Source organism: Sorex fumeus, unplaced genomic scaffold (genome assembly GCF_029834395.1).
Source record: "Sorex fumeus unplaced genomic scaffold, SorFum_2.1 ptg000008l, whole genome shotgun sequence".
In the NCBI taxonomy this organism is placed as follows: Eukaryota; Metazoa; Chordata; class Mammalia; order Eulipotyphla; family Soricidae; genus Sorex; species Sorex fumeus.
In genome coordinates, this window is record NW_026606065.1 from 54,196,938 (window position 1) to 54,223,504 (window position 26,567).

Genomic DNA, 26,567 nt, shown 5'->3' on the forward strand with positions numbered 1-26,567 from the left:
ATATAGGTCAATAGTCATTTCCTTTGTTTCCTACAGAAAATAAATGACTTAATATTTGATAGCAATCTTCATTTTCTCTCGGCACAGAGGACCAGTGATGCTATTTCATTACAAATTCCATTCAGTATTCTGGATGTTTTCTCATTATTTTCCAAATGACTTTTCATAAAGGGAAAAGGCTGATGAATATGTTAATGTTCAGAACTCTTAAACTTGTGGTTTGGTAAATACCTATTCTTTTTCTTTAAGTTTTTATAACCAGGAAAATTTGTAAAAATGATGATTCTGGAGCAAATTTTAATTGAAACATAGTTCATTCTTGTCTTAAGTATGTAGCTAAAAAGATGATTTGTTTCCATAGTCTTTTTGTTTTGTTTTGTTTGAGGGCCATACTTGAGAGTGCCCAGGGTTTGCTCCTGGCTCTGTGTTCAAGGGAACTGAACCAGGGTTCGCCACATGCAAACCAAGTGCCTTAGTCTTTATCTCTCCAACCTCAAGTCATGTCTTTGTTTAGAAACTCATTTCTTCCAAACCTGTTCCAAGATTGTATAACTTTACTTTACTGCTATTTATTGTGAGACTTACATGTTCAGCTTAAGAGGGATCTTTCTATATGTACAACAGGTCTCAAATATGCAAACATATCTTGAATTTAAAGAACAGTCCTAAATATTCTCATAGCCAGGAGTGGAGTATGGTTTTTAAGGGTTATAGGAGGAATAGGCTGGAGTGATAGCACAGCGAGTAGGGCGTTTGCCTTGCATGCAGCCAGCATGGCTGACCTGAGTTCGATTCCTCTGCCCCCTCGGAGAGCCTGGCAAAGATACTGAGAGTATCTCGCCCTCACGGCAAAGCCTGGCAAGCTCCCCATGGCATATTCGATATGTCAAACACAGTAACAAGTGTCACAATGGAGACGTTACTGGGTCCGCTTGAGCAAATCAATGAACAACAGGAGGACAATGACAGTGACATTTTGGGCTACAGCCATAGCACAGCAGTAGGGCATTTGCCTTGTGTGCAACCAGCCGGGTTCAATTCCTCCGCCCCTCTCGGAGAGCCCGGCAAGCTACCAAGAGTATCTCGCCCACACGGGCAAAGCCTGGCAAGCTACCCATGACATGTTCGATATGCCAAACACTGTAACAAGAAATCTCACAATGGAGACATTACTGGGCCAGCTCTAGCAAAATCGATGAACAGTGTGAGGACAGTGACAGTGACAGCGAGTTACAGCCTGAGCAGAATGGTAGGAAATGGCCTGAGTAACTTACCTGAGTAGCCTGAAGACTTCAGAACGAACTTCCCTCTCTCTCCCTTAAGTGCATCTGCACAGTGTATCCAGGCCTTTGTTACATCAGCAGCCTGAAGCATAGCCACACAGCTTTGCAGCCGTATTCCTCAGTCCTCAGCTGTGGCCGCCTTGGACGGTAGGTATTAGCCGCAGAGTAGACTCCTCCCACTTTCATAACCTTGGGCAGGTTTTGTCATTGCTCTTTTTGTTTGCATGTTCTAATTGGACCTACTTTGTGGCTGGAGGGATAGTATAGTGGTTAGGGTGCTTGCCTTCCATGCGATTTACCCAATCCAGGTTCTATACCCAGTATGCACAAGGTCCCTTGATGCCACCAGGCATAATTCCTTAGTTAGAGCTTGGGAGTAAGCCCTGAACTCAGCTGGGTATGTTCCCCAATCCAAAAAAAAAAAATACAAACCAAAACAAGACCTAATTTTAGTTATTGGAGGGCAAACTGTAATGAAGCTATCACCCTTTTTTTTTCTTCTGTTTTGTTCAGTAAATTTTTAGGTACCTAGGTAGTTTCTGGTACTCAGTTATTTTTAATCACTGTATCACTGTCATCCGTTTGTTCATTGATTTACTCAAGTGGGCGCCAGTAACATCTCCATTTGTCCCAACCCTGAGATTTTAGTGGCCTCTCCTTACTCATCTTTCCCAACACTGCAGTATTGGAGGCTCTTTCAGGATCAGGAGAATGAGACCTGCTATTGTTACTGTTTTGGGCATATTGAATATGCCACGAGGAGCTTATTAGGCTCTGCCATGTGGGCAGTATACTCTCAGTAGCTTGATGGGCTCTCCGAGAGGGATGGAGATTAAACCTGTATATAAGAGAATACAAGCAAGTATGTTAAAACCAAACACGTGTGCTGCTTTAGGTACATTAGTGGAATAAACTATAAGAACGAGTAGCCATTCGGGAGCTTTGTTCCTGGATATATCTTGGTTGGTCATTGATTGGATTACATGACGGGGGTCGGGGAGGTGGGAGGGGGCAGTTGTGGGTGTTACTGCCAAGCTACTGGAAAATGGAGGATCTGGGTGGAGGAGGCCCAGTCCTGCTCTGAGCAGGCTTCGAGATCTCCGCATATCCGAGGTCCCGCATATCTCTCTAGCTTAAGTGCATCTGCACAGTGTATCCAGGCCTTTGTTACATCAGCGGCCTGAAGCATAGCCACACAGTTTTGCAGCCATATTCCTCAGTCCTCAGCTGTGGCCGCCTGGATGGTAGGTATTAACCGCAGAATAGACTCCTCCCACTTTCATAACCTTGGGCAGGTTATGTCTGCTGATTCCTTCATGTGTGAGGCTCGTCTGAGCGTGTGGAGAGTGGCCTTGAGCATATCTGTGGCTGGGTTCTGTAGGTTTTCGGCTGCCAGGTTTATGCTTGGGACAGGGAGAGAAACTCAACCCAACCCCCTCTGAGGGGCCCCAGTGAAGACAGTCTGGCAAGGAGGCAGGAGATTTATTTTTAATAAATCAGTGAATAAATTATAGTGAATTTAAGCATGTGAATTAGTATCTGGTATGCTGATGAACATCTATTGTGATAGTTCTTAGCAGTAGTTGGGGATGGGGGTGGAATTTTGGGCCACATCCAATAGTGCTCGGGGCTTAATTCTGACTCCTCACTCGGGGTCACTTCTGGCATTGCTCACTGGACCACATGCTCTACTCAGAATCAAACAAAGGCTCAGACATGTGCAAAACAAGTGCCTTACCTGCTGTACTCTCTCTCTAGTGCCATTAGTGTTTTCTAGGTTGAATGTCAGTGATCATACTGGGTGTGTTGCAAGTTTAATTGACCACGTGCAGGACTTGTTGGCCATGTCAGACCTACCCCAGCTCATTTCTGCCCATCACATGCCCAGGGCAGAGGAAGCCTGTAGGTCTGGCCCGTAGCTCACTGATCTGTCTTCGCTTTTCCCCTAGCACTACCCTCTGTTGGAATGCAGCCCTCAGAATTTGTTTTTTCTCTTCTTGTGTCTGGAGAGAATCTTGACTCCATTGTCCTTAAGCAGGACTGATCTCATTCTCTTGCCCTCATTTTTTAAAAACTGAAATACAGGGGCCAGAGCAGTAGTTCAGTGGTTAGGGCACCTGTCTTGCACATGACAGACCCAAGCTTGATCCCTGGCATCTCTTATGCTTTCTCATTGAGTGTTTCCAGGAGAGAGAGCCTTGAACTTAGAATAAATGCTGAGCGCAGCTGGATGTGTCCCCCAAACCAAACCAAGCCAAATAAAAATAAAAATCCAGATACCCTGAGATAGAATGGACATGAAGTATTTTGTTAGTTTCAAAGTTACAGCATAATTATTCTGCATGTGTAAATGTTGAGAATGGTGCCCGTAGTCAATCTAGCTAACATGTATTGCTATACATTGTGACATATTTTTGTTCCTGTGAGGAGAACATGTAAGATTTACTCGCAGCAGCTTTGCAATGTGCAGTGTCGTTAACTGTGACCACTGCTCTGATCTACATCCTGGTGTCATTTGTTTTGTGACTGTAAGTCTGTGCCCTTTTGACCTCCTTCGCTGTTTCCCGCCCTCTTGCCTCTGGAATCCACCCATCTGTTTTCTCTGTGTGGTTTCTAGGGGTGTGTGTGTGTGTGTGTATGTGTGTGTGTGTGTGTGTGTGTGTGTGTGTGTGTGTGTAAGATTCCACATATAGGTGAGATCAGATGTTATTTGTCTCTGTTTAACTTGTTTCACTTGGCACGATGCCCTCAAGATCTATCCTGGTTACCACAAAGGACACTTTCTTTCTTGGTTTTTATCACCAAGACTGAATAACTCCCTCATCTTCATCTGACGTAACCCCTCATCACCACCAGCTACCAGTCAGTCCTTAACCCATTCCTATGCCTGATCCACCTGTACATGTTTGCACCTGCTTATCTGACGTGGACCTTTGCCCTTGCTTCCTCTCTCAGGTTTTGGTGGGTTGTTGACATTTTTTTTCTTTCGAGCCTGGTTCACCCCGTGTCTCTTGGAGTACCTCAGAGTGCAAGAACATACCTTGGTTAGAGTGAGTGTCTGGTATCTTAGGGACACCACAGCTCAGCCAGTGCATGTTCATGAAGAGATCTGACCAACATCAACCCCCAGGTGTTAAAGTTTCTCAGAAAGAATCTTAATGACAAACATAATTTTTGGTCAGAATTTGCATTACTGCCTGGGAGGGGAGTGCTGTGTGAACGCTCTGGTGTCATTTCACCAGCCTCTGCACAGCGAACAGAACAGGAGAAAGCATGCATCTGTTCTAATCTCTGAAAATTTATTAGGGCTCTTTGAAAATGCCAGCAGCAATTTTGGCTTTCAGTTTGGGTTGAGTTGGTTGCCCTTTTGAAAAGCATCCGTTTGCAGTTTGATTATGAACTTGTCAGTTTTTTTTTTTCTTGGCTAGCCTAGCTACTCTCACTAGGAATATGTCTAAACTATTTGTTGAAACTAGATGTTTTTGGAAAAGTTTTGAATTTTGCTTATGTAGGAAGCAGAATAATTCCTACTTTCAGGAAAAAAAAAGGAATTTTTTGTGTACAGATTCATGAATCCTTATGAGACACACAGTTCCATGTTTCATTGTGAGGGTTTTTTGGGAAGGGCTTCGGTTTTAAGACTTGAGCGCAGCTATTTCAGAATAATGGGCCTGTAGATAATCAAAATCACTGACAGGAGTTTAAGTGGGACTATCAATCGGTCTGTTATTTGACTCCCATTTTTGCCAATAAAATATGGTTGTTAAAGAGATAACCAAATTTACCATGCTGTGAAGAAATGAAACATGAAATGGTGGGCGAGAAAGCCAGACTTTTGTTGGAACTGAGACTTGTTTGGCACTATTTCAGGTGCTTCAGTTTTGCACATGCCCCCTGAAAGACTGAGTTATCAATTGTGATGGTATGTGAGCATAGAAAGATGTGATTTTACATGCAGTCTAAGTGATTATAAATCAAATGCAATTCTCAAATCTCTCTCTTGAGCATACGACTAAGAAGATGAAGTTACTGTCTCATGCAAGGACATGAAAGTATTGCAAAAATATTGAATGAACCACCAAAGGAAGGGATATTTTCTAAACTGGGTAGCAGATGAGATTACCATAGATTTTTCTGGATGTTGAAATCGGTATGACACCAATTTACTAGATTGATTATCAGATATTTCCACGGTAGTAACATATAATCTGATGAAGCCAGTACTTTGAAAGCTTAATTTAAAGGGGGAGAAAAGCAAAATAGCTTTGAAACCCAAGGTTTATTTTGATCTCTCATTATTATTCCTCCAGATGTTGCTACTCCCAGTGATGTTCCACATTCAGTTTATTGAGTCAATGCCAGTTCAACTCTCTATAACAAAAAGTGTTACCGACATTTCAGAGTCTGTTTGTTGGGGCATTCAATAAGGCACTCATTTACCCTCTCCTCCACACTGATATGAAAAATACTGATGTAGTGATAGACCCTGAGAACTAGAGAGGGTGAGGGGAAGACAGTGTAGTGGCCACAAAGTCAGGCTGATTCAGACAGTTTTTCCTCTTGTCTTGTGACCTTAAGCAACCTAACTTTCTGTATCTTTGATGCCACATCTTCAGATAATACAACCTCAACCTTTTTGGTTTCCGTGAGAATGAAATGAACATCTCAGGCTATAGAGAGAATAGAATGGATAAGCCACTTGCCTTGCATGCTGTTAACCCTGACTTGTTCCCTGGTAATCACATATGGTCCCTGAGTAAAGAGCCAGGAGTAAGCTCTGAGCATGGTCAGGTTGACCCCAAGCAGATAAACAAAATACATACTATAAACATCTGTGTATGCAGCTCACAACACTGGTCAGGCTCCTGATCAATAGGCGTATACTACCAATTGTGATATGTTCCCTGTGGAGCCCTAAACTGATTGGTTCCTGCTCTGTGACTTGTTGTGGACCAAAAGATAACCAGCCATTGTCTCGGCATGTTTCTGATTTGTTAGATTTGTGGTCCCTTCCTTATACACAGTATGAGGAATTCACTGATTCTCTTACGTCTCTGTGCACAAACAATGGCTGTAAGATGGTTCCATTTCTGCAACTATATATGACCTGTTTGTTGGTTGTCAGGTATTGAGAAACGTTCCTGCTTTTCATTTTCTTTTAACTGGGGTGGTGGTGGTGGTGGTGGTGGTGGCAGTGGTGGTAGTCTCTGTGTGTGTGTGTGGAGTGTGGGTGTTGGACTGCAACCCAACTGTGTTCAAGGATGTTGTCAGGAATCACAAGCTTCGGGGTGAAGCTTGGGGGACCATATTTAACGTTGGGAATCCAACCCAAGGCAAGGCTGCTGGGGTAGAATAAACTAGGGAAGACTGACTTCTCTGAGGAAAAAAAAATTAAGCTAAGACCTAATTCCCAGCTCAGGACGTTTGCCTTGCACGAAACCAACATGGCCGACCCGAGTTTGATTCCTCCGCCCCTCTCGGAGAGCCCGGCAAGCTGCCGAGAGTATTCGATATGCCAGACACAGTAACAACAAAGTCTCCAATGGAGATGTTACTGGGCCCGCTCGAGCAAATCGACGATCAACGGGAGGGCCTTTATTTATATTTTATTATTTTTATTTTAAAGGAAATAGTACCCTAGTGTTTATACTTTTAGTCAGTTGTAGCATTGTAAATGTAAGATTTACATTGTAAAATTGCTAGCGTCTTCTATGAAAGTACTTTAGTCAATCTGTGCAGTGATTCTTGCATTGCTTCTCAGATGCCCGGGACCTCATTATTCAACATAATGGGAGCCTGATGGGGGCCTAGGGGACAGGTGATGCTATTTATCGTCACTTGTTTTCAGACACAATTTAAGATGGATACTTCTGAATATGTACTGTCCTCCCAGTAATCAAAACACATTACTAGATATTTTGGCTTATGAAAGAAGATGTAGCTTTAAAAGTTAGTCTGTTGAATAGTGACAGGTGGGTCTTGGCTTCTATAAATGTACAAACTGGATGCCCACACTGAGGAGAGAGAAACAGAGCTTCGTTTTGGAGCAGAAGAACAGATGGCAGTTGTGCACCTGGAAAGTCTCCTCTCCTATATTTTTTATGATGTATGATCATTGAGTGTCACTTTTTTCCTCTCTGCACATTCCATTAGAAATATTTTGTGATGTTGGGGTCAGAGTGATAGTACTACAGGTAGGGCATTGCCTTGTATGGGGCTAACTCCGTTTCAGTTCCCAGAACCCCATTTAGTCCTGAGACTATGAGTAGTGATCCCTAAGCACAGATCCAAGAATAAGTCCTGAGCAGGTATGGTTCCCATAGCCCTCAAGAAAGAAGTATTTTGAGTTTTAAGGCCTGTGGTGGTTGTGTTAATAGGGATTATTACTCTCAGAAACCTTTTCTTCCTCCCCCAAAAGGGACTCTTCACTTATTTCATTTAGTGCTCAGATAGTTGGTTATTAGCTAATAACTGTAATGGAAACTATTGATGGATAAAATGGACTTTTTTGACTCAGGTGTTGTTATACACAAACATATGCATTTGAAAGTGTACACAAATTAAAATGCTGAGGTTGTGTAATGTCAGAATGTTACTTAGAACATAAATATACCAAAAGGGCTATGTTACTAAAATTGATGACTGTGTAATTTTATTTACCTCTTGGGAATCAGTTGAGCTATTGATTCCATAGCAAATGCATTTTGATTAAGATCATGGCAAGATATGTTTGACAGCAGTTCCAAATTACTAGAGTTTATTACATATTTAATGTCTATAGTCAACTGAGATTGTATGTATCTGATTTTAGCTTAGAGAGATAAATCTGTCGATATTTTGTTCCAAGGACTGTATCGTCAGTGCTGTAAAATTGTCATGCCCTCTATAGAAATCATCCACCTTCCTGGATGGTGTGAAACATGGCAAGGGCTTAGTGCTTATGTTTATTCTCAATAGGGTTAGTATCATGAGTGTGGAAATTAATGTATTTCATGTGTATCTATGGTGCAATTTTCAGGTATATTTACTGACAGAATCTATACTAGTTAAGACCTGTTTCTGTTTTGGGTTTTTTTTTTTAATATGAGCACTGGTGATTTATGTTTTTTCTTATATACTTGTGACTGTATCTATTCTTAAAAAGTCATGGAGAAATATATCCAGGGAAAAGTTAATTTCTTGAAAGATTTGAAAAATCTTTTTTATTTTTTACCTTTGCATGAAATTTAAATGTGTGTGTTGTTTTTTTTTATCTCATGTAGAATTAATCAGGGACAATGACTTTTTTCCAAAGCCCGCACTGAACACAGGAACGCATATTTAAATATACTAACTGGAACATGGATGCCTTTACGATTTATCAGTTTTTAACTTTGAAGACTCTGGTTAGCTTGCACTTTTTGAACTAATGAGTTTATCACAGCCAGTGAGGAAAATGGTTAGAGTGTATCAGCTGTAAATTGGTACAAAGCACTAAAAGGGACATTAGCCTCTAATCAGATTCTAACAGTTCATTAAACCTGCCTTTCCACAATAGCTCTTTGTCTATCCCCTTCTTTGCAAAGCATCTTCTTCCCTTTTTGTCTGGGCAAGACCTCCTCCGGGGTAGGCAGCAATATCAACTCATCCTTCATTGTCTACCAACCAAACAGCCTGGGGATGCTTTGTTAAGGTAGATTCCTGGCATGGCTTTGAGAAGGCAGGGGAGTGGAGCTCTGAATGCGCCCTGCAAGGAGGCTTTCCTGAGACACTGTGGTGGCAAGCCAAGCTGGCTGCTTCCAACCATGGAAGCCAGTGACACATTAGGAATTGAGATCTTTGCCTGATGTGTAAACAATCTACCAGCCTCCATGAAAGGATTTTCGGCTTGTAACAAATTAACTGAGCTTGCTGGTTCTATCATTGTTTCTTCTGCTCCCAGCTAGTAGGATCCGTAATTCCCTAGAAATGAGGGCAAATCTAAAGCAAACTTTTTCAAAAAATGTATCTTGCCGATTTCAATAATATTTTGCATTTCTAAGGAAACAACATGACAGTTGTAATTTGTTTTCTTCTTTTTATTACCTAATAGACTAGGCAGCATGAAATTTTTAAATACTCCAGTTCACTCCAGAGTAAATTTGCCTTTCTTTCTTGTTGATTTCTCTAAGCAAATATTTGTGATAGGAAGTCCTATGAATTTTAGCTCTTAGGATATTTTTTCTTAACAAAAAGAGCCTGAAAGTGAGAGGAATAATTAGCCTTCCCTCTACTGCACTCTGTTGGTATTGTTTGGTAATAAAACGTTTAATTTATGATGTTTTGAAGTGCCAGTTGCTTTTATTTAACCCTATGGTGGAAAAACTACTCTAAGACAGGTAAAAGCCTGATGTTTTAAAAATATTGGTCTTAGTTACCGTACAGACAAAATATTTAGAAATCGATCAAATCATTAAAAAAAGACTAATCATTGTCATAATGTTCTAAGAATAATCTTTCTAAACACTCGAATCATTTTGATTTCTTAGTTAAGTTTGTATCTGACAGGAAAGTTGGCTTTCTAAACAAATATATGTATATGTTTATATACACATGTATGTATTTATTTCTTTTGAGGGCCACACCCAGCAGTGCTCAGGGCTTACCTCTGGCTGTCCACTCAGGGATCACTCTGGGCATGCTCAGGGGATCATTTAGGGTGCTAAGAATCAAACCCAGATCAGCCATGTGCAGTGCAAGCACCCTACCTGTAGTGCTGGTGCTCTAGCCCCTAAAGATATTTTAAAACATGAGTCCGACTGTAACCTTGCGTGAGTGATAAAACATGATTTTCTGATCCCCCCCACATAATAACCTTGATACAATATTTTTATAAATGGCATTTAAAATTTTACTGAGACACAATAGAAATAAGATTTTTTTTTAAATTTGACACAACATTCACCACAATAAGAAATTGTCATTTATTCTTCGGTTATTACTCCAACTGAAGAATTCAGCCTGACTTCAAGGAGTGTGTGTGTGTGTGTGTGTGTGTGTGTGTGTGTGTGTGTGTATTTAAGGTTCATATTTGGGTTTTATATGTAGAGATTTTCACTTGACCACAATTGCCATAAAAGCAAAGTTTAGTTATGCTAGAAGTATATTGGCTTGTTTCAAAACTTTAGACTTTGTTATTAATGATGGATATAAATTTATGTTTTACAAAATTCCTCCTGTATGAATTTCTGTACATAAACAGCCTTCAGAACTATTGCGGCAAGAAACCTACCTTATTTCACAGTTGCAAAATTGGATTCTGCTGTTCCTTGTTCCAGTCCCATATAAATTAATGTAAGGATTCCTTACTCTAGTTTATTATAGTCTGACCTCCAACCTCAGAGGTCAGAGAATCAGACTGATTAATTCAACTTCTTGGTCATTATTTCAAATGAAAGTTCACAATGGAGCGATAATTGGTTGTGCTGATATTTTCATTTAATTATACTTCATTGTTATAAAATTAGGTTAGCAGTACTAAATGTACTACTGCCAAGGAAGACCCTGCCAGATGTTCTCTTTTGAAGGCTTATAACTAAATCCCCCCCTCTTTTTTATTACCAGAATATCAACCCCTTTGAGAACAGAATGTTAATGCTTGATGGGATGCCGGCAGTCAGAGTCAAAACAGAGCTTCTGGAATCTGAACAAGGGGTAAGTGAGGGTGTAAATACGTGTTCCCATTGTCCTCCATACTCCAGTCCCTTTCTGTCATCATGGAGGTTACCTGTAGAGCCTCCTGGTGTGTGCAGAACGCTTCTGATTGTTCATTTGCGTAAAGGTTTTCCTTTCCTGGAAAACTCTTCTAAGGTTTTTTGTTGGTTTCAACTCATTTGCAACCTCAGTTATTGCTCATTTGGAAACGATAACTCTCTGAAATTAGGAAGTATAGAAAACTTAGTAACCGGAGGTTTTATGTAAATTGGTGAATATTTCAAAATGCTAATAAAATCTAATGGAGAGAGGAAGTATTAATGAAATTTAATCAGAATATAGTTTCAAAGCCAGAATTGGTTGGTTCTTTTTTTTTTTTTTTCTTTTTTTTTTTTTTTTTTCCCCCTTTATTTTATTTTATTTTTTTTAAAGTTGTAGATTTACAATTTTTTGTGCTTTGGTTTCAATTATACAATGATCAGATACCCATCCCTCCACCAGTGCCCATTTTCCACCACCATGGATAATATCCCTCCCACCCCCATCCCCCCATCCCCCCGTCTCTGTGGCAGGGCAATCCCCTGTGTTCTCTCTCTCCTTTCGGGTGTTGTGGTCTGCAAAAGAGGCATTGAGTGGCAAACATGTTCAGTCCATAGTCTACTTTCGACATGCATCTCCCCTCCTGGGAGGATCCTCCAGACATCCTTTATTTGGTGCTCCCTTCTCTATCTGAATAGCCCTTTCCTCTAGGATACCCGGCTGGCCTCTAAGTTATGGAGTAATCCTCCTGGTGCTGATCTCAGCTATTCTTGGGTATTAATCTCATACTTTGTTACTTTATATCCCCCAGATGAATGCAATCTTTCTATGTCTATCCCTCTCTTTCTGACTCATTTCGCTTAGCATGATACTTTCCATATTGTACCACTTGTATGTAAATTTCATGACTTCATCTTTTCTAAGAGCTACATAGTACTCCATTGTGTAGATGTACCAAAGTTTCTTTAACCAGTCATCTGTTCTTGGGCATTCAGGTTTCTTCCAGTTTCTGGCTATTGTAAAGAGGGCTGCAATGAACAAACAAGTGAAGATGTCACTTCGACTATACCTTTTTGCCTCTCTGGGATATATTCCCAGGTGTGGTATTGCTGGGTCAAATGGGAGCTCAATTTCTAATTTTTTGAGAATCGTCCATACTGTTTTCCAGAAGGGCTGAACCAGTGGACATTCCCACCAACAGTGAAGGAGTGTCCCTTTCTCGCCACATCCACGCCAGCATCGGTTGCTTTTGTTCTTTTGAATTTGGGCCAGTCTCTGAGGTGTGAGATGGTATCTCATTGTGGTTTTGATCTGCATCTCCCTGATGATTAATGATGTAGAGCATTTTCTCATGTGCTTTTTTGCCATTCGGATTTCTTCTTTGAGAAAGTTTCTGTTCATTTCATTGCCCCATTTTTGGATGGGGTTGGATGTTTTCTTCTTGTGGAGTTTAACCAGTATTTTGTATATCCTGGATATCAACCCCTTGTCAGATGTGTATTCGGTGAATATCCTTTCCCATTCTGTAGACTGTCTTTGTATTTTGGTCACTGTTTCTTTGGAGGTGCAGAAGCTTCTTAGTTTAAGATAGTCCCATTTATCTATCTCTGTTTTCACTTGCTCGGCCAGTGGCGTGGCATCTTTGAAGATACCATTAGCTTCAATGTCATGGAGGGTTTTGCCAACTTTGTCTTCAATGTACCTTATGGTTTCTGGTCTGATGTTGAGGTCTTTAATCCATTTTGATCTTACTTTTGTACATGGTGTTAGGCAGAGTTCTGAGCCTATTTTTTTGCATGTAGCCGTCCAGTGATGCCAACACAATTTATTAAAGAGGCTTTCCTTACTCCACTTCACATTACTTGCACCTTTATCAAAGATTAGATGAGCATATGATTGAGGAGAGATGTCAGTGTATTCAATCCTGTTCCATTGGTCTGCAGTTCTGCCTTTGTTCCAGTACCATGCTGTTTTAGTTATTACTGCTTTGTAGTACAATTTGAAGTTCGGGAGGTTGATTCCTCCCATTTTCTTTTTCCCAAGAATTGCTTTAGCTATTCGTGGGGGCTTATTGTTCCATATAAATTTCAAGAGTGTTTGCTCCATTTCTTTGAAGAATGTCATGGGTATCCTTATAGGGATTGCATTGAATTTATACAATGCTTTCGGTAGTATTGCCATTTTGACAATGTTAAGTCTCCCGACCCATGAGCAGGGGATATCTTTCCATTTCCTCATGTCCTCTTTTATTTCCTGAAGTAGCGTTTTGTAGTTTTCTTTGTACAGGTCCTTTACTTCCTTAGTTAAGCTGATTCCTAGGTACTTGATTTTCTGGGGCACAATTGTGAATGGGATTGTTTTTTTCATGTTGCTTTCTTCTCTCTCACTGTTTGCGTATAGGAAAGCCATGGACTTTTGGGTATTGATTTTATAACCTGCAACTTTACTATACGAGTCTATTGTTTCTAAGAGTTTTTTGGTGGAAGTTATTGGGTTCTCTAAGTAGAGTATCATATCATCTGCGAATAGTGAGAGCTTGATTTCTTCCTTTCCTACCTGAATGCCCTTAATATCTTTTTCCTGCCTAATCGCTATTGCAAGTACTTCCAGTACTATATTGAACAGCAGTGGAGAGAGTGGGCATCCCTGTCTCGTCCCTGATCTTAGAGGGAAGGCTCTCAGTTTTTCCCCATTGAGGATGATGCTTGCTGTAGGCTTGTGGTAGATGGCTTTAATTATGTTGAGGAAGGTCCCCTCTATACCCATTTTGGCTAGGGTTTTCATCATAAAGGGGTGCTGGATCTTATCAAATGCTTTCTCTGCATCTATTGATATGATCATATGCTTTTTATCTTTTCTTTTGTTGATATGGTGGATTATGTTGATTGATTTCCGAATGTTGAACCATCCTTGCATCCCTGGGATGAATCCTACTTGGTCATGGTGTATGATCTTTTTGATGAGTAGTTGGATTCTATTTGCTAGTAGTTTGTTGAAGATCTTTGCATCTGTGTTCATCAGGGATATCGGCCTGTAATTCTCTTTCTTTGTGGTATCTCTGTCTGCTTTTGGTATCAGTGTGATATTTGCTTCGTAGAAACTGTTTGGAAGTGTTTTTGATATTTCAATTTCGTGGAAAAGCTTAAAGAGTATTGGGAGTAAGTCCTCTTTAAAGATTTGGAAGAATTCACTAGTGAATCCATCCGGGCCAGGACTTTTGTGCTTGGGGAGACTTTTTATTACCATTTCAATTTCCTTGATGGTGATAGGTCTGTTCAGGTATTCCAGGTCTTCTTGGTTCAGCCTTGGGAGTCTGTAGGAGTCTAGGAATTTATCCATTTCCTCGAGGTTTTGATGTTCCGTGGCATAAAGCTTCTCAAAGTACTCCCTGAGGATCCTCTGAATTTCTGTGGTTTCTGTTGTAATGACCCCCTTTTCATTTCTGATTCGGTTTATTAGGGTTTTCTCTCTCCCTTTCTTTGTGAGTTTTGCTAGAGGCTTATCGATCTTGTTAATTTTCTCAAAGAACCAGCTCTTGGTTTCATTGATCTTTCGGATTGTTTTTTGGGTTTCCATCTCGTTAATCTCTGCTCTGAGTTTTATTATTTCCTTTCTCCTGTTCGGGTTGTGCTCCTTTTTTTGGTCCTTCTCCAAGCTCTTAAGCTGTGAGGTTAGGTTACTTATGTGTGCTCGCTCCTCCTTCCTGAGGAATGCTTGTAGAGCTATAAACTTTCCTCTTAACACAGCCTTTGCTGTGTCCCATAAGTTTTGGTAACTTGTGTTCTCATTTTCATTCGTTTCTAGGAATCTTTTGATTTCCTCTTTGATTTCCTGTCTAATCCACTTGTTGTTCAATAGTGCACTGTTTAATTTCCAGGTGTTTGATTTAGTTTTCTGTTTTTGTGTGTGATTTACTTCTAATTTCAGCGCATTATGGTCTGAGAAGATTGTTGATACAATCTCTACCTTCTTAATTTTATGGAGGCATGTTTTGTGGCTCAGCATGTGGTCTATCTTGGAGAATGTTCCATGTACGCTTGAGAAGAATGTGTATTCAGCTTTTTGTGGATGAAGTGTCCTGTATATATCTACTAAGTCCCTTTCTTCCATTGTTTCCCTCAAATGAAGTATGTCCTTGCTAAGCTTGAGTCTGGTTGATCTATCAAGAGGTGACAAAGCAGTGTTGAAGTCTCCCACTAGTATTGTGTTGCTATTGATGTCTTTTTCCAAATCTATGAGTAGTTGTTTTAAGTACTTTGCTGGTCTCTCATTAGGTGCATATACATTTATTATTGTAAGTTCTTCCTGTTGTACAGATCCTCTGATCAATAAGTAATGGCCTTCACTGTCTCTTATGACCTTCCTCACTCTGAAATCAATGTGGTCTGATATAAGGATGGCTACCCCAGCTTTTTTATGGGAGCTGTTTGCCTGTAGGATTGTTTTCCAGCCTTTGACTCTGAGTCTGTGTTTGCTTTGACTATTGAGATGCGTTTCTTGCAGGCAGCAGAATGTTGGGTTCAATTTTCTAATCCATCCTGCCACTCTATGTCTTTTAATTGGTGCGTTTAGCCCATTGACATTGAGAGAGATTATTGTTATGGGATTTTGTCCCATTGTTATGTTAAAATTGGGTGTATTTGAGGGGCCTTTCTTGCCTTAAAGTAGCCCATTTAGTTGTTCTTGTAACCATGGTTTTGAGTCTATGAAGTTCCTTAGCTGTTGTTTGTCTGTGAAACTGTGTGTTGTTCCTTCTATTATGAATGAGAGTCTTGCTGGGAAAAGTATTTTGGGGGAGGCATTTATTTCATTGAGTTTTTTTACTATGTCCCACCACTGTTTTCGGGCCATGAGGGTTTCATCAGAAAAATCAGCTGTGAATTTTAAGGATGCTCCTTTGTAAGAGATTTCTTTCTTCGATCTTGCTGCTTTCAGAATTTTGTCTCTGTCTAAGGTTTTGGTCATTTTGATCAGAATGTGTCTTGGGGTATTTTTATTCGGATTTCTTCTAGCTGGTACCCTTCGGGCCTCCTGAATGTGGTCACAAGTTTTCTTCAGCTCTGGAAATGTTGTAGCAATGATGTCTTTGACAGTTTCTTCTTCATCGAGGTTTTCTTCCTGTCCCTCTGGGACTCCAATAATTCTTATGTTACCCCTCTTGGCTTCATCACGATCTTCTCTTGCCATCTGTTCCCGAATTGTGAGTCTCTTTTCCATATTCTGCTCTTTTCGGGAGAGTCTCTGAACTTCATCTTCGAGCTCACTGATTCTGTTCTCAGCCGCTGTTACTCTGCTGCTGAGGCCTTCCACTGAGCTTTTCAATTCGCCTACGAGATTTTTCAGGTCTGACATTTCTGATTGCATTTTCCTCATTTCTGCCTTCAGATCCTCTTGTCTTCTATTGGCATTGGTTTCCATTGTTTCTTTTAATTCCCTAAGCATCCTAAGTAGCTCCCTTCTGAATTCCTTGTCAGAGAGGTTGTCTAACACTACAGTACTGTTGGTGTCATCTGGGCTAGACTCTTCAATATGAATGTTTGGTGGGCTTTTGCGTTGCTTTACCATTGTGAGAGGTGTGGTTTAGTCCTTCACGTTCAGTGTTACTATTCTGCTTGATATGCAGTGTGAGTTAAGATAGGCTTATGAGTTATTGGCAACTGTATTTCTAGTGGCTGAGCTAAAATAGAGAAGTTTCCATCTAAGAAGTTAGCTTATGGTTCCTATGGCATATGTAGTGGGAAAATATTTCGCGGCCGCGTATGCGGCCGCGGCTCCGGAAAGAGTCCCTGGCACTGGGCGAGGAGTTGGGAATGTCTCCTGTTTGGAATTGGAGCCGTTCAGCTTTGTTGCCCAGAGCTGGGCCTCTGTGCCCGTCCCACGCGGCTCAGGGGTTGAAAACCGGCTGTCTCGGGGCTGTTTCTAGCTGCGCGTGCCCAGAGAGGAACCCAGGCCCTTGGGGGCGGGCTGTACCTGTTGGAATTGGAGCCGTTCAGCTTTGTTGCCCAGAGCTGGGCCTCTGTGCCCGTCCCACGCGGCTCAGGGGTTGAAAACCGGCTGTCTCGGGGCTGTTTCTAGCTGCGCGTGCCCAGAGAGGAACCCAGGCCCTTGGGGGCGGGCTGTACCTGTTGGAATTGGAGCCGTTCAGCTTTGTTGCCCAGAGCTGGGCCTCTGTGCCCGTCCCACGCGGCTCAGGGGTTGAAAACCGGCTGTCTCGGGGCTGTTTCTAGCTGCGCGTGCCCAGAGAGGAACCCAGGCCCTTGGGGGCGGGCTGTACCTGTTGGAATTGGAGCCGTTCAGCTCTGTTGCCCAGAGCTGGGCCTCTGTGCCCGTCCCACGCGGCTCCGGTTGGTTCTTTTTAAATTAAGAAATTGCTGGGTCCAGATACACAGTTATGGGATGGATGTGTTAGGATATTTGTATTCTTCTTTTTACAATCTATGAGGAGTAGAGTTGAAATTGAAGTCTGTGGGTTTGGAAAGCACATAGAGCACAAGAAAGAATATTTTACAGTGCCAGCCAATATGGCAAATAAAAGTACAAGGTCTTTAGGTGTGACTAGATGGTCTTTAAAAAGTATCTGAAGGGCTGGAGCAATGGCACAGCGGGTAGGGCATTTGCCTTACATGCGGCCGACCTGGGTTCGAATCTCAGAATCCCATATGATCCCCTGAGCACCACCAGGAGAAATTCCTGAGTGCAGAGCCAGGAGTAGACCCTGAGCATCGCTGTGTGTGACCCAAAAAGCAAAAGAAAAAAAAAGTCTATGGGATTTTGTAATTATCAACATTATTTGACTTTTCTACTTAAGGCCAGGAGAGATGCAGCATCAGCTTACCATGTTTTGTATTTATGGGAGAGAGCTTGTATACCTGAGTGCACACTACCTTATTAAAATACTTTAACCACTGAGGTCAGGGACCCCCAATAGGACATCAATTGAATAAATATCTAATTATCATCTTACTCATCCATCTTATTTGTAAAATCAAAACAATAGCTATCATTTGTAATCAGGCTATTTAAAAACTTGAAATGTGAATAAAGTATCAATCTATATATGAGATCAAAGGATGGTAAAGGGGTTAAAGCTCTTGCTTAACATTGAGTTTGACCCTAGTCCAAACCTCGCACTGCAGAGAACCCCCAAACACTGCTGGAGTCACTTTGGAGTGCAGAGTCAGAAATAGCTCCTAAGCACTGCAAGGTCTCCTTAAAACCCCACCCCCCAACCTGTTCTTCCCATAGCCCCCACCAAGGGGAAAAAAAAAAGAAGAAAAAATCTATATACATGAGTTTTTTTTATGCAGGATTCCACTCAAGGGTCAGGATGCTGATCTACAAGAAGAGTTCATGACTGGGCTTTAGAAGCGTGTGGATGGTAGCAGTGAGAGGGCCTCTTCGGAGCAGTGTTACCTGAGCCCTCTGGAACAGGGCCCTGGTTTCTTAGTGCATGCTTCTCAGCTTCAGTGTCTGTGTCTGCTACACCCCTGCCACCGTATAGGGCATATGTTTTCACCTTTATACTCAGTGCTGATGTGGAAGGTCTGAAAGAAACTTAAGACACTAAAACAACTCTATTGGTGGTACTAGACTGAGCAATAGCAACTCAACCCAAGACTTTAGGAACTTGAGCAATATGAAAGACTATAACAGTTAAGAGTTTGGATTTTGAGTGGGTAGATCTTTTGAGAAAGTCACATGTTCATCAAGATTTTCTGATTTCACTTATCATGTAAAACTCTTCTCAGTGTAGGAGATTTTGTTTGTTTTTGTTTTTTTGGGGTATTTATGTGTCTGTGTGTCTGTGTGTGTCACTCTAGGTGACTATCCTGACTCCATGCTTAGGAATTATTCCTGGTGGTGCTCAGGGGACCATATGTTATACTGGATGCTAGGGATCAAACCTGGTTTGGCTATGTGCAAAATCTATGAAACACAATGTTCCCTATCTTATCCAAGGACATCATTTTTATTATTGATTAAATATATTTATGGTATTTATTTTGTCCGAAGATAAGAGGAGATATTGTAATTTTTATAGATTTTGCTTAAATCTATTTATTAAAATCTTTTTAAAAATTTGGTGTTTTGGGGGGCTGGAGTGATAGCACAGCAGTAGGTCTTGCAAGCCACTGGCCTGGCTGAGCTGGGTTCAATTCCTTCGCCCCTCTCGTAGAGCCCAGCAAGCTACCGAGAGTATCTCGCCTGAACGGCAAAGCCTGGCAAGCTACCCGTGATGTATTTGATATACATTAACAACTCTCACAATGGAGACGTTACTGGGCCTGCTCGAACAAATTGATGAACAATGGGAGGACAGTGGGCAGTGGTGTTTTGGGTCCACACCTGGCAGTGCTCGGCGCTTACTCCTGACTCTGCTCTCAGGGATCACTCCTAGCAGGGATACAGAGTAACTTGTGTTATACTGGGGATTTAACCCTGATCTACTGCATGCAAAGAAAGAGCCCTACCCGCTCTGACATTGCTCTGGCTCCCAGATAACATATCTTCTTGTGAGGAATGAGCTGATATTGTCATTATAACAGAACTTTAGATATTTTGGAGGAAAATAGAAATTTTTTGTGTGTGTGTTTAACATTTTATTTTTTTACTTTGTTTTCATCTTTATTTTTTTGTTAAAAAATTTTAAATAGTGAGACATCATGAGGTACAGTTGCAGACTTACACATTTTTGTGCTTGGGTTTCAATTATACAATGATCAAATACCCATCCCTCCACCGGTGCCCATTTCCCACCACCACGGATCCCAGTATCCCTCCCACCCCCCATCTCCCCCATCCCACCTTGCCTCTGTGGCAGGGCATTCCCTTTTGTTCTCTCTCTCTTATTGGATGTTGTGGTTTGCAAAAGAGGCAATGGGTGACAATCATGTTTAGTCTATAGTCTACTTCCCGCATGCTTCTCCCATCCTGGGAGGATCCTCCCAACACCTTTATTTGGTGTTCCCTTCTTTATCTGAGCTCCCTTTTCCCCTAGTATGTGTGGTTGGCCTCCAAGCCATGGAGTAAAATTCCTGGTACTAATCTCCGCCACTTCTGGGTGTTAGTTTCCTATTTTGTTACTTCATATTCCCCAGATGAATGCAATCTTTCTATGTCTATCCCTTTCTTTCTGAGTCATTTCGCTTAATATGATACTTTCCATGTAGTACCACTTGTATGTAAATTTCATGACTTCTCTTTCCTAACAGCTACATAGTACTCCATTGTATAAATGTACCAAAGTTTCTTTAACCAGTCATCTGTTCTTGGGCACTCAGGTTTTTTCCAGATTCTGGCTATTGTAAAGAGTGCTGCAATAAACAGACAATTGCAGATGTCACTTTGACTATACTTTGGCAAGTAGAAATTTTTAAAAATTATTTTTCTCTTTTATACTTATTCTTTAAACAGCTATACTCTTATAATCAGCTTTAAAAAAGGAGCAGCCCACCATTTTAATGAAATGTATTCTTATGACTATTTAGAGAAAACAGCACGAATTTCTCATTTATATATCTTAAATCATTTCTTTAAAAAATCATAGTTATTTATATTTTGAGAGTTTCATTTTTGTCTTTTAAAAATATATATTTTTTTAATTTCTTACTGATTTACAGCAGTTTTTGTTAGAGTTGAAAGGATGAATGATAAAGTTTCAGAATCCCTGAATTAATTTTAGGTCCAGAAATCGGAAAAGTTTTGACTCTTATAGGACTCTTTATGTATTGTTATAGGCTGATTGAAGTTGGACTCTCCATGAAAATATGTAAATGAACTAGCGACATTAAAATAATCTGGCGTGTACTCAGAGGTTTTTGAGACATGCTAGTCACAATAAACAAAAAGTTATGGACGTGGACCTCTTGTCACAGCCATGAAAAGAGATGGCTTGAAATTGGTGCTTTGGTTGGATTCTGTGACCAATCTGGAAATTCTGCTCTTTGGGTGTTTTAAAGACACTGCATTTACCTCCATTCTTTTGGGAAAGAAAACAGTTTGCTTTCCTACTTCAGGAAGCATTTGAAAGTTTGGCCCTTTCCATGTCCGTTCTGGTTTCCCTGCATCAGGAGGACATATATTTATTTCTTCTTGTTAGAAATAGACCCTGACGCCTTCAGCATTCAGCTGGTTTGTACAAGTACCCTCCAGCCCCCAGGGATCCAGGGCCTCACAAGCCCAAGGGCTTAAACAAACAGGACTACATTTACCCTTCTGCTTTTTCAGCTTTCTGTCCCTTGGAACTTTCTGGCGGTCTTGCTTTATTCACTTAATAGGTTTATAGTGTGTGTACGTGGCCACATCTCTCCAGTTTGATTTGACACTCTCAGAGTACCAGAATTATGTTTTTCCTTTCTGGTATGTGTGGGGGGGGGCATCATAGAGGTACACACACACACAGACACACAGACACACACAGACACACACAGACACACACACACACACACACAGTGCTCCTCGGGGCCTACTCTGACTCTGTACTCAAGGATTACTCCTGGAACCATCTGTGGTGCCAGAGATTGAACAGGGTTGGTAGATTGTAGGGCAAAAACCTTACCCCTGTACTATCTCTCTGGCCGAGGAATATGCTACAGGTGTTCTCTTATCTCTTACAGCTTCTGACATATGGCCATCACTCAAAACGCATGCTTTTATTCAACTTAAATGTACAACTTAATATGAAACATCAAAGGCAGTCAGGAGATTGTTATAAATTATCTCTGCCTCTCTACTTCATAAGGTCATTGTGAGCAAGAAAATGAGAATTGGGAATGCTGGGAATAGGTACACTTTCATGCGGGTGACAGTCTTCCCTTTGCATCACTGGGGACTGATCCACAAGGCAGCTTGGACCCCCTTGCCAGGCACCTTCTTTCCTTTTGTAATTCTCTGACTCAGATCCGTAGTATTATGACATTAAACTCAATCATTATTACAGTCTCCTGAAATGTGATTTCCCTTTTCTTCAGGCTGGTCGCGCGCCACCCAGGTTGCTAAGCAGTCGATGGGAAGGGCATGTGCTCGTGTGATATACTTCAGGGGCACAGTGAGGAGTGTCGGAATCACTTTGTCTGGGACCTTTGGTGCTTGTGTCCTGCTGCTCTGAGAGCCTCCCCAATGCGGTTCGCTTTTGGATGTCCTAGCATGTTATTAAGCGAAAGCCTAAAGCAGGAAACAGAGAACTGAAACGGTTACACCCCAAGATAAGGCAGGATGTCGAGAGAGAGGACCGCCTCAAAGACATAAAATATGATTTCATCCTCAGTGCTCCAGCTTACCAGCTTGAATGACATCAGGGAGTCACCTTCTCTCTGTTGACCTCCATGTCCCCCTCTCCAGGGGACTGAGATCAAGTCTGTCCAGGCTCCCTGTCACATGTCATGATTCAGGTAATGGACACAGAATGAGAGTGTTTCCGGTGATGAGTTTGAAGGCCAGTTTGCCATAAAGCTACCCACAGAAGCCTCTGTGGTGTGGGTCAGCAGCTGCCTATTTGCCTTCACCTGGAAGTGACCACAGGGATGACCACACATTCTTCTTTTGAAGAAAAACCAGGCACTCAAGGACCCTATTGCTTTAGTTTCTCAAAAGGCATCTTGTAGAGATTTCCACATTTCCATGTACGTGTTCCCCGAAGGTGGATTTCAGAAAAATTGCACTTTGGCACTCTGATTTGTATTGTTTGACTTTGTGCTTCTCTGAGATAAGGTTCAAATTCTCGTTCGATCTGATCATGAGGAAAAGTCGGGTGACAAACCCAGACTTCATTATTGCCATTTTATTCACTTTCCCTTGCTTTCCTGGGGTGGTTATTGTTGCTGCAGAAAATGGGTGTCATGAACTAGCTTGTGGTGCTCTGTTGGGGTTCCACATTGACTGTGGTACTTACATACCCACACCTACACCTAGAATTGGAGTACTAGCAATTAGACATGTCATGATGGCACTGGGGATCCCAAATAACATTGCTGCTGGATTCTCATTGTGCTTGTGGGGAAGTGCTGGGAAACTCAAGGCCCCTTAGATTGGAGAGGAAGAACAGGGGGTAGATTACTTAACTGCATGTGCCTGCAGTGGCCAGGGAAATAATGAATCATGTTGCATTAAGTGAGATGTTGCGTTAAGTGAGCCATCCTTGGACCCCAGCAGTTGATTATTACATGAGTGTGAAAACGACACACTCCTTGGTGTGTTGATGGTATTTGGCCACTATTTAAAAACAACCCAAATACTGCTTTTATTTTTATTATTTTGCAGCCACCCTGTCAGTTCCTTGGGGCTACCCCAAGCTTAGTGTTACGGTGCTCAGGGGAACTCTGCAGTGCTGGGAATCCCAACTTGTAAGCCCTGTAAGCAATCTCCCTGATCTTTTTCTGAGTCCATATGCTTTAAAATCGCAAGTCTGTTTTATCTTTAAAGCTAAACTGCTGAATTCTCTGGGATTCACTGCAAAGTAGTATGGGCAAAAGCTAGTTGGGGATGAAGATGCAACTCAATTGCTCATGACTCCATTGTTATTGAAGTTAGAGGTGGGTCCAGCAGGGTTTTGTTTTTTCATTATTATGTCTAATTTTAGGAGTGTTTGGAATTCTTTATAAAGTAAAATTACAGAGGAAAAAAGAAAAAAATAAACATGTTCTCGAAATAAAAGCTTGTTTAGGGGCTGGAACAATAGTACAGTGGGTAGGGTGCTTTTCTTCTTAGTGGGAAACTCAGATTTTATCCCCGTTACCGCATATGGTCCCCTGAGCTCTGCCAGGGGTGATCCCTGAGCTGGATCCAGGAGTGATCCCTGAACATTGCTGTATGTGGCCCCCAAGCCCAAACCCAAAAATAAGTTGTTTTAAAAAATGACTCAGGTGCATCAGATGGTCCTAAAAGATACAGATTTGATCCTGTTACATGTCTTCTAAAGACGGAAGGCTCTGACACAGGGAAGAAGCTGACCCGAGTCCCTCGACCAACTACAACACTGAAGACTGTGGACATCTCTGGTTTCCCTGCCTCATGTGCAGAGACCTCTGCAGTCCTGACCCAGGTAGAGTAGTGATGCTGTGCTGTAGAGAAAGACAAGTGCACCGAGCATTCAGAAATTGGGTGGTAGAGGACTTTCTGTGTGACATTGCTTTGATTGGTGTCTATTTTAGGGGTAGGAGTGGGTGTTGGAGCACATTTGACTGTGCTCAGAGCTTATTCCCAACTCTGCTCTGGACTCACTCCTGGCAGTACTTGGGGTCCTGTGCGTGGTGCCAAAAATGAACCAGAGATGCCAACATACGAGAAAGTGCCTTATTGCAGTGTATCTCTGCAGGCCTTTGTGTTACTTTGGGAGAAAACCCAGTGTCTCTGGCATGGCCATGGCCTTGGGTACAATGGAAATACAGAAGCAGATGGGTAGAGATTTAGCTACAGTCTCTACCCTTTACTAGCAGAAAACACCAGCCCTTATGAAGTTGGAGATCCTTACTTTAGAATCAGGCAAAAAAGAGAATGTTGTTGTTGACGCAACTTGTAAGAACTCTGTAAACCACTTTGAAGGACATTCCGGACAAGATATTAAGGACATTTCAGTAGCCCCAAGACCGACCAGTATAATTAAGCCACCTCTATTATAGATACCTTGATAGTAGAAATTATACTTTATATTTCTGTCCTTCCTTTTGATTGCTGCTCAAGGAATATATGAATAGGCAGTCCTCGATAAACAGTGATTAATGCAGATGTTATTTATTTCAAGAGCCAGGCCTCCACTATAGAATGAGACAATTTTGAGACAGGTGCTATTTTAGAAAACACCCAGTCCGCAGACTGAAGAAATATAGACAGGTGCAAGTATTCTAGCTGAACCTAGCATGTGCTCAAGGAATGCTATTGAAGACAGGGCTTTGCATTAAAATTCAGTAGCTTAAGCAGGGGAACAAAAATGAACAATGAACCTAACGTTTACTCTATGTGTAGCATAAAAGACTGAATGTACATCTCTATGTGAAAGCTGAGTAAGACAGTGTTACTTTAATGACTTTATCAGAAGAGAGGCATTCTAAAAATGCCACTTGCATTACCCTTTAAAAAAGCCTCATTATTACCTCCCCTACTGGGGAACAGGAGCCCACATAGCTGGTAAATTGGCGGAATTATCATAGAAATATAAATTTGCTTATCATTTAGTATTCTGTGATGAACTACTACTTGAGATCTTTTGATCTGCAGTGAAATCTTGGCATGTCACTACCTGGTTTCAAAGGAAAACACACACCAGCAGAGCTATCGCTAATGTGAGACTTTTTTTTTAATAGAAAAAAATTCTTTGCTTGTAGAACTCATATTTTAGGGAAGAGATATATTCTACTAAAGAAGCAGAGTTGGGCTGATTTTAATAATGTCAGAATGGCCAATAAATGTATTAATAGAAAGAATTGAAAATCAATGAGCTGTGATAGTAATTACAGATAGTACCCAAGGGAAATAGATCAGGCTGACAAATCCTTTCCTGCAGGGCCTGCCCAGGGCAAAGTGTGAAGTTGATCTTTCTGCCCTCTTCTCTGACTGGAGATAGACATGCTCCTTTCACTCACAGCCTTGACCTCTCTATCCTGATGATGGTGCTGTGATGTTTCAGAAGTCTGGGATGGCTCTGTTCTTCTTATCTTAGTGGCTATTCTTTTTGAGAGCTGTTTGCATTTTTATAGGGTCAGTGCTTTGTGAAAGGGAATAGTCTTTAAGGAAATTTCTTGCTTCCAGTAAGAGTAACTGGGGTATTTAGATTTGGGGAAAATTAACACTTCAGTGGAAATATTTCCACTCATGCAAGATTGTGGCCTACTTCTTGTGTTGTGCTTAATAGTGCTGTCCTCCAGCTGTTCATCGATTTGCTTGAGCAGGCACCAGTAACATCTCCATTGTGAGACTTATTGTTACTGACTTTGGCATATTGAATATGTCACAGGGAGCTTGACAGGCTCTGCCCTCTGGGAGGGATACTCTTGGGTAGTTTGCTGGGCTCTCCGAGAGGGATGGAGGAATTGAACCCGGGTTGGCCGCGTGCAACAATATGCAGGGCTGGTGAGAGAACCCAGGTTGGCTGTGTGCCAAAGCGAGCACCTTACTCATTGTACCATATCTCCAAACTCTGTTTTCAGTGTTGGCTGTTAACAAAATTGATCTTGAATCATCAAAATGCTCTACCACGGAGCCACATCTTCATCCCCTTAGTGGCTTAAATGTGGCTGCAATTCAACAATTGGGATGGTGGAAATAACCATATAAACTTAAAGGTTTTCAGTTTTGGTTTGGGGGCACACCTAGCAGTGCTCAGGGATCACTCATGGCAGTACTTAGGGAGACCAAATGCAGCGGCAGGAATCAAACCAACACTGGCATGTGAGCTAACCTCTGCAGTATATCTCACCAGCTCTAAGATTTGGGGGAGGGGGAGATGCTGTGCTTTGTAGTAGAAGAAAATCCAATCTGAATCCTGAGGAACGAATATCTGCATCTTTCTCTCCCTGCCTCTCTGTGTAGGTGTGTTTTATCATGCGAACCTTTGCAGTTTATAAAGTGTTTCACAAAAAA

General features: G+C 41.5%; 1 protein-coding gene across 3 annotated transcripts in view; it reads left to right on the top strand.

Annotated features, from left to right (window-relative positions):
• The window catches only part of KLF12 (KLF transcription factor 12), a 730,941-nt gene that overhangs the window by 454,615 nt on the left and 249,759 nt on the right, over positions 1 to 26,567 (top strand). For all 3 annotated transcript variants that reach the window (XM_056109465.1, XM_056109456.1, XM_056109472.1), the window contains one exon: positions 10,866 to 10,955. In XM_056109465.1, coding sequence (XP_055965440.1) covers positions 10,866 to 10,955 — 90 coding nt within the window. The remainder of the gene's footprint in view (positions 1 to 10,865; positions 10,956 to 26,567) is intronic.